The sequence below is a fragment of the Camponotus vicinus genome, unplaced genomic scaffold (genome assembly GCF_025532165.1).
Source record: "Camponotus vicinus isolate PSW18456_S1 unplaced genomic scaffold, iyCamVici1.0 SCAF_14, whole genome shotgun sequence".
NCBI classification, from domain to species: Eukaryota; Metazoa; Arthropoda; class Insecta; order Hymenoptera; family Formicidae; genus Camponotus; species Camponotus vicinus.
The window spans coordinates 14,781,137-14,795,827 of record NW_028141950.1 but is presented as its reverse complement, the minus strand read 5'-3'; the positions used below and the strand labels follow the sequence as shown (position 1 = coordinate 14,795,827).

At 32.7% G+C, this 14,691-nt stretch overlaps 1 protein-coding gene and 1 pseudogene across 2 annotated transcripts in view; both read left to right on the top strand.

Annotated features, from left to right (window-relative positions):
- Positions 1-14,691, top strand: part of LOC145965791 (uncharacterized) — a 113,232-nt pseudogene that overhangs the window by 41,866 nt on the left and 56,675 nt on the right. The gene's annotated exons all lie outside the window — the stretch shown is intronic.
- On the top strand, positions 1,037-13,011 carry LOC145965266 (uncharacterized). The gene is made up of 5 exons (XM_083088692.1): positions 1,037-3,777; positions 4,102-4,323; positions 11,071-11,291; positions 11,734-11,893; positions 12,066-13,011. The coding sequence occupies exons 1-5, from the start codon at positions 3,579-3,581 to the stop codon at positions 12,248-12,250; spliced, it is 987 nt and encodes a 328-aa protein (XP_082944818.1). The 5' UTR covers positions 1,037-3,578; the 3' UTR covers positions 12,251-13,011.

Genomic DNA, 14,691 nt, shown 5'->3' with positions numbered 1-14,691 from the left:
ATGATTGTTTATACTTGTCATAAAACATTCAACACAAGCGTCCCCCGCCCCGCCCCGCAGCCCCCGCGCCTACGAAATCCCCTCCGTCCCGCGTGACGTCATTCCCCGCGCCGCCGAAATTATATTTCAAAAAGAAAAATGTATAATTATTTACGCACCTCCCCCTTGCACTACCCTTTTCCCATTCTTTGCGCTAATTATAAGTCTCGCTATCGTTCTCTCTCTTTCGCACGCGATATTATCGTTCTCTCTCACACGCGCGGCAAGGGTACAAAGCAGCCGAACATCGGTGCTGATACGTTGCAATTCTCCCTAGAAAAAATATGGAAAATAATTCTGGCCCTAATATCCAATCCTCATCAAATACCGCTGTTTATCAACCGGACATCGGTTTATGATTGTTTATACTTGTCATAAAACATTCAACACAAGCGTCCTCCGCCCCGCCCCGCAGCCCCCGCGCCTACGAAATCCCCTCCATCCTGCATGACGTCATTCCCCCGCGCCGCTGAGATCCCCTCGCGCCTCACCCCCCCTGAGAGGACCTGAGTTAGAACCCGCCTTGTATACCTACTAACAGAGGGTCCTTAAATTTTAAGCGATGCAATACATTATCGCATCGTGTATAGGGGCTTCGTGTATGGGCATCGTATAGGGGCATCGTGTATAAAAGCCTTTAGGCTCGATGTTTTGCTGTTTCCTCGTCATTACCGCGTTACGTGGCTACGTGTATGTAGAGCCTCGACTTTATTTTTCCGATCTCTGCTTACTGTCCTCCTGCTTTCTATTATATTTCAACTGTATCGGTGCGGATCCCGACTTGATTGAAAGTATTTTCTGGATATTTTCATTAAGCACGTGAGAGTAAACGCAGCTCGCGAGAGAGCAATCGGATCAAAATAAAGCAAAGGTAAGCGCGGGACGAAGAAAGAACGAATGATAACAACTCTATACGTGTAATTATTGACGTTGCTCTTCACATAATCCCGAAATTTCGAGATTTTTTAAGATAAGTATATAACATACATAATATACACTTCTATGCATATATATAAATGTGTGTGTGTGTGTGTGTGTGTGTGTGTATAATATATATTGTATGTACATAGTATGTATTATGTATGTAGTATGTACATAGTATTTTATTCTTTTGGTCTGTTATAATTTTTATCTGATTTGTTATAATTTTTTTTCTCTTAATCCTAGTTTTAGCTATGGATAAGCTTGAATCAAAGCATAAAATGAAGTTCTCTAGAAAGCTTACAAATAAAATAAATCGATCTTTAACAATAATTTCCGAGTCATCTCATGATTTTTATAACATTAATATAGATAATAATAGCATTGAAAATATCGCAAATGATAATAAAACAAACGATAACACAATATTACAAAAAAAATTATGCTACATTAGCGACAATGCTATAGACATTAGCGACAATGATGTAGACATTAATATTCCATGTAACAGTGAATTATTTAATAATCAGGACAATGATATTAATAAATTCTCATATAATATTACGCAAGTTGAGAATCCTAAAAACGAAGTGTCTCCAACTTCAAAAATAGCCAAATGGGCTATAAAGGAAAACATAACATTGTCGGCATTAAGAAATCTACTCTCTATTGTACGTGAAATACCTGGATGTGATAACATACCAAAAGATCCAAGAACGCTTTTACGAACACCTAGTAACATAGTTACAACACCTTTAGCTCGCGGAGTATATTATTATTTTGGCATAGAAAAAACTTTAAATTTATTTTGTATAAATAATAAAATCAATATCCAACCAAATGAAAAATTTTTATTAGCTGTTAATATTGATGGCTTACCCTTGAGTAAGAGTTCTAATAGTTCATTTTGGCCTATTTTATGTGCTCGGTAAAATCGATAAAAATACTTATGAAACATGTGTTTTTAATTGCTTTATATCATGGTTCAGAAAAACCTAGTAATGAATTTTTCAGTGATTTTGTTAATGAATGCATCTGTTTATCGACCAATGGAATATTAATAAATTCTGTTAGATATTTTTTTCAAATTTCTATGTTAATTTGTGATTTACCTGCAAAATCTTTTGCTTTAGGTATTAAAAGTCATACAGGCTATTTTTCATGCCCAAAATGTGATCAAGAAGGTGAATTGTTTAATAATGTATTGTGTTTTACTGAGACTGAAAATTTACGTAAAAGAACCGATAATTCATTCAGAACTATGGCTCAACCAGAGCATCATATTAATAGAAGCATGCTGTTAGATATTCCAAATTTTAATATGATAGACAACGTACCAATAGATTACATGCATAATCTTTTACTTGGTGGTATGAAAAGACTAATTTGTCACAAACGATATGGTTGGATTCATGGCAAACCACCTCATAAATTACGATTTCGTGATATTAATAACATTTCCGAAAATCTTTAAGATTAAAACGATATATTCCTCGTGAATTTTCTAGAAAAACGCGTTCTATACTTGAATGTAAAAGATATAAAGCTACAGAATTTAGATTATTTTTGCTATACACTGGTCCTATTGTTTTAAAAGACGTTCTATCATCTAAAATCTATAATCATTTTATTACATTAAGTCTTGCAAGTTCTAATAATGATTAGTCGGTGTAACTCAAAAATAGAAAATTATGTATCATATGCTCATAATTTGATGAAACATTTTGTTTCCCAATCTATTAAAATTTACGGTCCAGATTTTGTATCACATAATATACATAACTTTTTGCATTTAAGTGACTGCGTAAAATTATATGGTTCACTTGATAATTTTAGTGTCTTTTCTCTTGAAAATTTCATGCAATATTTAAAAAAAAAAATTCGCAAATCTGCTCAGCCTTTACAACAAGTTATACGTCGCGTAATTGAAGAAGGCAATAATACTGAATTTATTAATATTATAAATAATGATTCTGTAAAATTACGAATAGAACATTTCAATGGACCTTTAATAAATAATTGTACATCTCCACAATATAGGCAAGCACAAATAAATCATTATTGCTTAGATATTTTAAAAATAGGCGACAGATTTGTAGAATTAAAAAATAATTTAATTATTGAAATTAAGAATATCGCTTCTTGTAAAAACTCAGTATGTTTAATAGGATACAGGTATAGTAAGCAAGATAGCTTTTATTTAAAACCATGTTCGTCATCCTTATTTGATATTCATTATATAAAAAAGGAGAATTCACTTGAAACATGGAATATTAATTTCATCAAAAGAAAATTGGTAGTGTTACCTTATAAACATAAATTTGTTTCATTTCCATTGCTACATTTGTAAATTTGTAATTATTGTTGATTTTAAATATTTTGTATGCATATTTTTTTTATAAGTTTGAATTTAATAGACTAGAAGAGCCTTAATATGCGAATGATAGTATAAGTTACATCGAAAATAAATTTTCAATAAACTAGTACTTGTGCACTTACCATCTGCGTATAGCTCTTCTAGCCTAAAATTCAAATTTATATTGAATATATAAAACTTTCAAATTTTTAATGATAATTTTTTTAATTAATTAACTAAAAATAGTAATAAAATATTGAAGATGAATTGGCTCGTTGTCAAATTTGATGCCGATAATACAGTGGAGGCTGTACCAAATAGTTGGTATGTTAAGGACAAATTACAATGTTATTGGCCATCCGAAGGCACTGCAAAGAATATCATAATAGAGTTTATTAGAAAAAAGCGATCTCCTCAAGCAAATTGGAAACTTTATGACGCCAGCATTTTGGGCTGTTATGGTACAGTATTCATCTACGCATATAAAAAAATACATTATTATTAATATAATGCATATCAAATAATATTAATAAAATATCTATAACACAAGAATATATTAAGCATATTTCACATTTCAAATATATTTGTATTTGTGTGTTACAATGAAAATAACACTCTTATTTGCATTATTTTTAAATTTATATATATATATGTAATTTTATTATATTAAATCATATTATTTTATATTATATTATAAATTATTTATTATTATTTGTGTTTTTACAGATTATATGATTATTAATTATATTATAAAAATTATTTATTTATGATTTATGTTCTTACAGATAATTATAAAATAGCACAGAAGAAAGCTAATAAAGCGAAGAATACAAATAATCTTTCTTCCAATAATGAAAATTTAAGACAGAAGTGTACAAGTAAGAAGAAGATAAGAAAAAGACATCACAAAAGATTTGAAAGTAAATATGAATTATCTTCTGAGACGGAAGTATCTTCATTAGATGATACAATATATCCTCATATTGAAGAAACTCAATTAAATAATAGTAAGTAGATAAATAATGTAATTATATATTATATTTACATGTATTATTTACACAGTTGGATATAATGGTACATGTTTATTAAACATATTAAAAGAGAATTGAAAAACATTATACATTTACATTACAAAAACAATTCAATAGTATTGTTAACATTTATATTGAATAACATATTTATTGATACATTGCTTTATTACACAGAGAAGACAGATATAGACGAAAACTTTGAATCTATTAATCAGGATGATATTTACAATAAAGGTAATTCATAACAAAAAATATAGAAAAATGTATAGAGGAAAATAATTCAGAAAATTAATTTTTTTATGAATACTTTTTAAATTCTTTTTTTGTACATTATGTAATATAAAAGGAAATTTTAATTACATGAAGAGAGTTATTATAATCTATAATTTATATTTTTTCAAGAGAGAGCAAATAAAATTGATAATTCAGCAATTGCTTCTACTTCATCTTGTGCTACTTCTACCGTAAAAGCAATACTGCAACATAAATCTCCTCTAGTTGTTGGACATAGTACTGGTAAGAGACACATTTCGTATGATATATATACTTTTTAATGTTAATCCAGACAAACTTGCATAGCTGCATAACTATTATGCATTAAAAATTATCCAATCGCATTTTATGTATTCTTATGATAGAAATGCGATTTGATAATTTTCTTTGTGTATATGGTTCTACAGTTACACACATTTATCAGGATAACCTTTAACATGCTAATTTGTATGTATATATTGTGACGTGACACTTGGCGGTCCGTCACCAGGATCGCGAGATCCGACCGAGAATGAATTTGGGCCCTCGTTCTCCCCTAATTTAGGGAGAGAGCGGCTATTGGAGGCGAGATTATACTCGCCTCCCGTGCGTAGAAATTTATTTGTTAGCGTTAAGATTAGGCTTAAGAGCGGGCACGATGGGAGACGCTGACGGGATCTCATCCGGTGGCTCAAACTTGAGGAAGAAGTACAGGACACAAGGAAACGGGCGGGCGGAGGCGCCGAGTAAAAGGAACACGCCAAGCTAAGTATTATTATCTAATTTCGTCAATGGTAAAGTCCAGTAAGACTGTCGCTGCCGCCCCTGTGAACATTCATATGCCCAGCAGGTACGGAGAACAATTGCGGGGAAGGCCAACCAGCGGATAAATTAACACTGGGACCCCGAGTCGGAGCCACCTCGGCCGGAACAGCGCTAAAGAAGAACATTATAAATAACGGCGAGTGGCTGCCGAAAATATCCCTCCTGACGGGCCTCAACGAGAGGAATTATGAAAAATCTAAGAGAAAACGGGGTGCGACAGGCACATGTACGACCCTGAAGGCCGCAGGATTAAATGGGCCACACGACGATCCTGAGGGTTGCGGAAGCGCCACAGGTGGCCTAGTTACGCATTAATTCGCCGGCGTGATTCCGACGGGCCTTCCGCTCGCCACTGTTCGGCGGACCGGCGAAGAGAACGACGGCCCAAAATTATCGATCTGACAAGTGGATGCCGAGAGCACGGAGAACCGCAAGGAGTCACCGGTGAGACAAGCGTCGACCCCATCTGGCCGTCTTTGTTAAAGCATTCAGGTAGAATTAGCTCGAACAATGTCGGTGCCGTATAGCTGCCGTTATTAAATTCCTCGTGAAATTCTTTTCTGCGTTCTCGATATTTGCGTCTTAGAGTACGACGGCCGGCCGAAAGACTTTGTTCGAGCTTTCGTAAGATTAAGTGCCCTCTCTCCCAGTGCGCGCCGACAGTCACTGTAAATGTTTATTTGTACAATTATTATTGTTGGCCGTAAATTTTTGCCCGTTAAAAGTACGATAACCGAGCTCATACACACAAGGCGATCTCGATATTCGATAGCTGGCAACTGCGTTGCGGCGTCGACTCGTATACGTCCGAGTCTCGCATTCCGTGTATTATATTCTAGTGAGTAATTGTTCGCGTTTGATTTAGCGTGTCTTTGATTAATTAATCGAGTCGTATCTAAATTCTTTTCGTTAACGTGTAACATACTGGTAATTGTTAATCGAAATCAATGTGTAAAGAATTCACTCATTCTGTATCCGGCTATTTATTCTGATCTTATAATCCGCTCTTTCCTTCCACGCAGGGTAAATAAAATTAACAGGGCGAGTAGCGCGGTAATCATTATTACAAATTTGTTTAAATTCCTAGCTGTCGAGACTCCGACAAGCCTCGCATAGCGCGGAATTCCAAAGACTCTTTCAGCGCCTTTTGTCAACGCTTGGCACGTGATACCGCGGTGCTTGTGCCCGCACACCGGCCCGTTGCTGCCGGTGATAAAATAACTAAAATCGATTGTATAATTTTTCTTCTTCAACCGCCCGCGTCGATCTGCTATCAAATATTAATGCTTTTAACTATCCATGTGAAATATACTACTAATTTTGTCATCTTAATAACTTGTGTTATTTTCAGCGACCTTGCATTCTCGATCCTCCCTAATTAAATAAGAAATTAAACGGACCGCCCCTCTACCATTCTCGATACGGGGCTAGCCGAGTGTCCGTCGCGATAGCTTCCGAATTCTTTTGTCTTCTTTCGAGTGCCGTGAATTATATAATTTATCGAAAGACTTTATTAGAGCGGTGCGTATTCCCGCACCTGGCACCCATGCAAATTTAGAGTTGAAGTATTGAAGAGAAATCGCGCCGAAGGTGTGCCGTGGGCCAATATCACCGGCCACAATTATCATCAGCCCAACATAAAAAAATAAACGGTCACAATATATATATATATATATATATATATATATATATACGAGGTGTGTTCAAAAAATAAGGTGACTTTGTAATTTTCTCAAAAAATATTTATTTATTCATCAATATTTATTTTGTCCCCTTCAAAGTAATCCCCCTCAGATATAATACATTTGTGCCAGCGCTTTTTCCAGTCTTCAAAGCACTTCTGAAATGCACTTTTTGGTATGTCCTTGAGTTCTTTCAGCGATGCGGTCTTTATTTCCTCAATCGTGGCAAACCTCCGTCCTTTCATGGGTCGTTTGAGTTTTGGGAACAGAAAGAAGTCGCAGGGGGCCAAGTCCGGTGAATATGGTGGTTGAGGCATAATTATGGTGTTGGTTTTGGCCAAAAAACTACTAACAAGCAACGATGTGTGAGCAGGTGCATTATCGTGATGCAAAAGCCACGAATTGTCTTTCCACAAATTAGGGCGTTTTTTTCGTATTGCATCACGCAAACGGCGCATAACTTCAAGGTAATACTCCTTATTAACCGTACGACCTTGTGGTAAGAACTCGTGATGCACTACGTCGTTGTAATCGAAGAAAACGGTGAGCAAAACTTTCACATTTGACCGAACTTGGCGTGCTTTTTTCGGTCTTGGCTCGTCTGACTGCTTCCATTGGGATGATTGGGCTTTGGTTTCGACGTCATAACCATACACCCATGTTTCGTCACCAGTTATGACCCTTTTGAGCAAGTCTGAATCGTCATTGACGTCATTAAGCATCTCCTGAGAGATGGACATGCGACGACTTTTTTGGTCAAAATTCAGCAGTTTTGGAACAAACTTTGCTGACACACGTTTCATGCCCAAAATATCGGAAAAAATTTCATGGCATGAGCCAACTGATATGCCAACATCTTCAGCAACTTCTCTGATAGTGATTCGACGATTATTCAGAACCATTTCCTTTACTTCTTTAACATTTGCATCTGTTGTTGACGTGCTGGGGCGTCCAGGGTGAGCTTCATCTTCAACATTTTCTCGGCCTTCTTGGAAGAGTTTGTACCACTTATAAACATTTTTTTTACTTAGAGTACACTCACCATATGCCATTGTCAACATTTCAAGCGTTTCGGAGCACTTAATTCCATTTTTTACACAGAATTTGATGCAAATTCTTTGATCCATTTTTTCGACAGCAACAGATCGCCGAACGCAAAACAGTTCTAACCTTTATGTCTCTCACATACAAACAAAAAATGCTATATAGCTGAAACTGTGAACATATGTTCGGGACGAGTGTACCAACATAAGAAAAAAAAAAATTAAAAATCGAACGTACCTAACCCGCGAAATTTGAAAAGTCACCTTATTTTTTGAACACATCTCGTATATATATACAGGGTGATTCAAAATAACCCCTGTGTCCCTGAAATTACATATTCTTGAATCAATTCTAAGACGATTTTTCCTTCGGCAAAATTTCGTCCGAAGCTTAGTTTTTGAATTATTAAAGGAAGTAGTTAAGGTATGACGGGTCGAATACAAGAGGCAGGCAAGGGTGGCGCGATTCACCGTCAGACGCGGGAGCTTACGCCTGCTGCGATCAGTTGATCGCTATACACATACAGACACACATGCGAACACATACATTCTCTCTCTGTCTGTCTGTCTGTCTGTCTGTCTGTCTGTCTGTCTGTCTCTCTCTCTCTCTCTCTCTCTCTCTCTCTCTCTCTCTCTCTCTCTCTCTCTCATTCGCTCACACCTGTAAATTTTTTTTTTTTTTTTTACGAGAGAGGGGAAAATGCATTTTATGCATACCCACCGGTCGATCCAGTGAGTTATGTGGGACTCGAGTACCAAGTCGAATTACCAACTCGGTACTCCCTACCCACTAAAAACCCCTCTCTTTTCAGGAATTTCCTTTAACACACTGTCCCTCTGACTCCCCGAGATCTGTTTTCACATAACGTCAAAAAATAGTTATTATTACCTTGTTCGATGACTTTTGATGTATTGCTGTAATTGCTTGAAGGAGAAATGAATTTTCCGATAGATCGTACGTTCTCAAATTTAACGTAGATATCACGTTGCAAAAGACAAGAAATCCACACTAAATTATTAACTGAAAGTTTTTCTTCTTTCATGAACTGTATTCTTTTATTAAACTTTAACATAATCACATTTATTTACTCACTCGATGAGACGAGAAATTTACTAATGACTCTATCACTAATCACTATTAATCACTGTCGAATAATAATTGTTGGCGATTAAAAATCACTCGATGAAAGAAACACGCGCGGACACGTTACTACACGACGCGACGACGCGACAATGCGACGATAATTACGACTCGGCGACTGCAAGCAGTTTTTTGTCATGGTAGGTTGCGGTAGGTTAAGGTATTACTGGCTCTATCGAACGCGATCATGTGTTCGATTGAAGAATGCGGTAAACATAATAAACATTTAACATATTAATATTATTATTATGTTAAATGTTTATTATGTTTACCGCATTCTTCAATCGAACACATGATCGCGTTCGATAGCGCCAGTAGTACCTTAACCTATCGCAACTTACCATGACAAAAAACTGCTTGCAGTCGCCGAGTCGTAATTATCGTCACATTGTCGCGTCGTCGCGTCGTCGCGTCGTGTAGTAACGTGTCCGCGCGTATTTCTTTCATCGAGTGATTTTTAATCGCCATCAATTATTATTCGACAGTGATTAATAGTGATTAGTGATAGAGTCATTAGTAAATTTCTCGTCTCATCGAGTGAGTAAATAAATGTGATTATGTTAAAGTTTAATAAAAGAATACAGTTCATGAAAGAAGAAAAACTTTCAGTTAATAATTTAGTGTGGATTTCTTGTCTTTTGCAACGTGATATCTACGTTAAATTTGAGAACGTACGATTTATCGGAAAATTCATTTCTCCTTCAAGCAAGTACAGCAATACATCAAAAGTCATCGAACAAGGTAATAATAACTATTTTTTGACGTTATGTGAAAACAGATCTCGGGAAGTCAGAGGGACAGTGTGTTAAAGGAAATTCGTGAAAAGAGAGGGGTTTTTAGTGGGTAGGGAGTACCGAGTTGGTAATTCGACTTGGTACTCGAGTCCCACATAACTCACTGGATCGACCGGTGGGTATGCATAAAATGCATTTTCCCCTCTCTCGTAAAAAAAAAAAAAAAAATTTACAGGTGTGAGCGAATGAGAGAGAGAGAGAGAGAGAGAGAGAGAGAGAGAGAGAGAGAGAGAGAGAGAGAGAGAGAGAGACAGACAGACAGACAGACAGACAGAGAGAGAATGTATGTGTTCGCATGTGTGTCTGTATGTGTATAGCGATCAGCTGATCGCAGCAGGCGCCCCGCGTAAGCTCCCGCGTCTGACGGTGAATCGCGCCACCCTTGCCTGCCTCTTGTATTCGACCCGTCATACGTTAACTACTTCCTTTAATAATTCAAAAACTAAGCTTCGGACGAAATTTTGCCGAAGGAAAAATCGTCTTAGAATTGATTTAAGAATATGTCATTTCAGGGACACAGGGGTTATTTTGAATCACCCTGTATATATATATATATATATAATTCTCTGAAAACTCGTTTTTCAAATTCTGTAATGTAATTTAAATATTAGTCATAATTTTATATTAATATATATATATATATATATATATATATATATATATACAGGGTGTCCGGTAACTAGTCCGGTAATAAACGGATCAACGCTCGTGAGAAAGTAGAGGGCGGTAAACTGAACAAAAAAGTCCTCTACCATTTTGCGATTTTTGCAATATATATATATATATATATATATATATATATATATATATATATATATATTGCAAAAATCGCAAAATGGTAGAGGACTTTTTTGTTCAGTTTACCGCCCTCTACTTTCTCACGAGCGTTGATCCGTTTATTACCGGACTAGTTACCGGACACCCTGTATATATATATATATATATATTAATATAAAATTATGACTAATATTTAAATTACATTACAGAATTTGAAAAACGAGTTTTCAGAGAATTACACATCCTTAGCCTAAAAATAGATGATATTTTAGAAAGTATAAATGTTCTAATGAAAAATAAAGTAGATAAATCACAAAATCCATCTACATATAACAAAGTTCCTGATATTGTGGAACTATTTCCGGTGAATAATGAGTACTTAGCTCAATTAGAAAATTGGCTAAGTTCTGAACAAAATAAGGCAATGTTGGTAAGAAAAATTCTTCCTTCCATTAAAATGAATAAAATATAAGTATATTCAAAAGTATATTAAAAGAAATCATATTAAGAAGTCGTCAATATGATGTAAGACGTCGTTGATGTTTAATTTTAATAATTCTTATATATTTTATTTTCTATATTTAAGTAAATCTTAAACGTGTTAAATTTATATTATTATATTGTATATAAGTATATTATAGAATATTATCAATAATATAATATATGTATATGCTATGTGTATATGTAAAGAGACAAATCTTTAAAGCAGCATTTATAATATTAAAAAATTTTTAATAAATTTTGATTAAAAATGATAATAATTTAATAATGATATTACATAATTATAATGACAGCAATCTAATAAAGAGCTTATTCAAGCCATTATCTAATAAATATTTAAATATGTAATTGCAATTTTTTTATTATTACAGTCTGAAAATCTAAGTCGCATCGGGGGATCTACTGTTAAAGATATTGTAAGAAGAATAATGTATCATATTTTTACTAATAAAGTTGGCATGAATTATTCCTGGGAAGGGGCTAAAAAGAAAAAAGCTTTTAAAAATTTAGCTATTGCAACTACTATTTTGTGTAAGTTTTATTATGCATAATTTCTATTATGTTAATATTAAATAGTTCTTATTAAATTTTCTGATTCTTTCATGGATATTATTACTCATATTGAAGATTTGGAAATAAAGATGTTGACTAAAATTTATGAATTTATTAATATTTATTATTAATATATTTATTTATTTTATAGCTACCGTACGACTCAACAAGAATGCTCAAAACTGTACAAATGTTGAAATAATAAATGTTATAAAAGCATGGCTTGTTAGAAGCAAGGATAGATTTAATAATAATAATAATAAAAATAAAGAAATAGTTCATGAAGATATAGAAACATTCAATAATGAAGAGAATCCGGATGTACAAGATCCGTAACGTAAAGACTAATTCAGGAAATATTTGAAATAAAAGATATATATTTACTATAGTTTACTATGCAACATATACTATTATGATAAATTTTTCTATAATCTAAGTAACAATTAATAACATTTAAGAATAAGTTTATTTAATTTTAAGCATGTATTTTAGATTAATTACGATAATTATTACCATTTAAGAATAAATTTCTAAGCATATGTGTTATATAATATATTATAAATTTAATTTGAATTTTTATTATAAATTTTATTAGAATTTATTTTTCATATTTTTGCAAAACGAAACATGTGTTTACAAACGTGCACATATGTTGTAAATATAATTATATGTTTATTTTTATGTATGACATATAATTAAGTTTATATAATTATGATTAATATTATATAATGTTCGTTTTAATTCGTTTTTTTTTGCATTTATGACGTACTAATTTTTTATTGTTACATATGTATACACACATGTATACACACACACACACACACACACACACACACACACACACACACACACACACACACATATATATATATACATATATATATATATGTATACATATGTGTATTTATGTATCATTATGGCACGAATATACAAATTGTTTATATAATATATATATATACAGGGTAATTCATTTTAATCTAACCAATTAATTTTTAGAAAAATAAGTTATTTTTCAAAAAAAGTATTTCCAACACAATGTATTATTTTTAAAAAAGTACATATAGTTTAAAAAACCAAGTTAATCTTGATTTTGAAAAATTTTCCCAAAATCAAGGTAGCTGTATTATATCTCCATGAAAATTATATAACTATAAAACATTTTTTCTCAAAAAACATTATTTTTCCAAAGAAGCATCTAATTAGATTAAAATTTATTATATGTACACAAAAAATGTGTATACATATTATATGTACAGATTTTATTAAAAATATTTTTTTTGAGAAATATTATTTTTCGAAAAATTGAGTAGATTAAGATGAATTATTCTGTACATATTCTATATATGTATTATATAAACAAATTTGTATGTATATTCGTGCCATAATGATACATAAATACACATTTATATATATTTTATACAATATGCACATATTGATAAACGAATAAAGATATATATACATAAAAATGTGTAAATCATTTTATATATACGTGTATATATAAAGAACCTTCAGTGCATATCATTTTGGTAACATTTGTACATTCATTTCATATCTTTTGTATGTACATTGAAGCACAAAGTATATACATGATTATATGTACAGTGTATGTACATGACATATATTCTAATGTTTTATGGGTATATACATAGAAAGTATAAATCACATATATTTTATGTACATGTGTATATACAGAGAATCTTTAATGTACATCATTGCGGTAACATTTGCACATACTATACACATATTTTGTATATACAGTGCATCACAAAAGCATATACATGGCACACATAATATACATGAATGTATATACATTATATATACTATGTACATATATCTTAATGTTTTGTGGGAATGGTCAAATTATCAGTCATTATATCGGATAATTTGAAGATAATGAGGATTTATTGATTGGATTTACTTTTCTGAAAAGCCAAGTACGTTTGTGTTTAAGCCAAGGGTTTGCGAGGAATTAGGTAACTTATTAAAATGGCAAAACACATATCCGATGCTGCGATGACTGGATTCTGACTCGAGTACATTAGAATTGATCAATTTATAATAAACTTGCCTCATGTACAAGGCCATGCCATTTTTATATCTAAAACTATCAGGATAATGATGAGCTAATGAGCTAATAAAATAGCTAATGAAAAAAAAATAAGTTAGATTTAAAATAGGTTAGATTTTATATTATTTATAAATTAATAATTATTTCTACATAAAGTGTAATCTTTTTTCGTATGCTTTAAATTATGTTATATTAGGTCATGAAATTTGTTCAGCAAAAAGATGTTGGAGAAGTTGTTCCTGCTAATGGTCAAATTATTAGTCACTATATCGGATAATTTGAAGATAGAGAGGATATTTTGATTGGACTTACTTTTCTGAAAGGCCAAGAATATTTGTGTTTAGGCCAAGGGTGCATCATGTTTGGTTTAGAGATCGGTATATGTATTACACAGAAGTATGAAATGCTTTTGATACATCCTGGTGAAATTGTCCACCATGTATTTTACTCATTGGGGAAATATTTATTGTCCATTTAATTAATTACTTTTTTTCCTTTGTTCTATTTATCAAAATCTTAAATTAGAAGAGAAACAGTCATTTAAGTATATAATAGAGTCAATATTATATATTTTAATTTTAAAATAGTAGGTAATGGATCCATTATTGATAAGATCTATAAATTGGAGATACAGATAATGAATTACGACAGTGATGTCTTTTTTGAAAAAGGACAATTTGTTCAAGTGAAAGGATATGTGAAAACTATA

Coding starts and splice junctions, on each gene's coding strand:
- LOC145965266 (XM_083088692.1), top strand. CDS start 3,579: ATGAATTGGCTCGTTGTCAAATTTGATGCCGATAATACAGTGGAGGCT. Junction 4,324..11,070: donor AGAAACTCAATTAAATAATA/GTAAGTAGATAA, acceptor ATTACATTACAG/AATTTGAAAAACGAGTTTTC. Junction 11,292..11,733: donor AACAAAATAAGGCAATGTTG/GTAAGAAAAATT, acceptor TTATTATTACAG/TCTGAAAATCTAAGTCGCAT.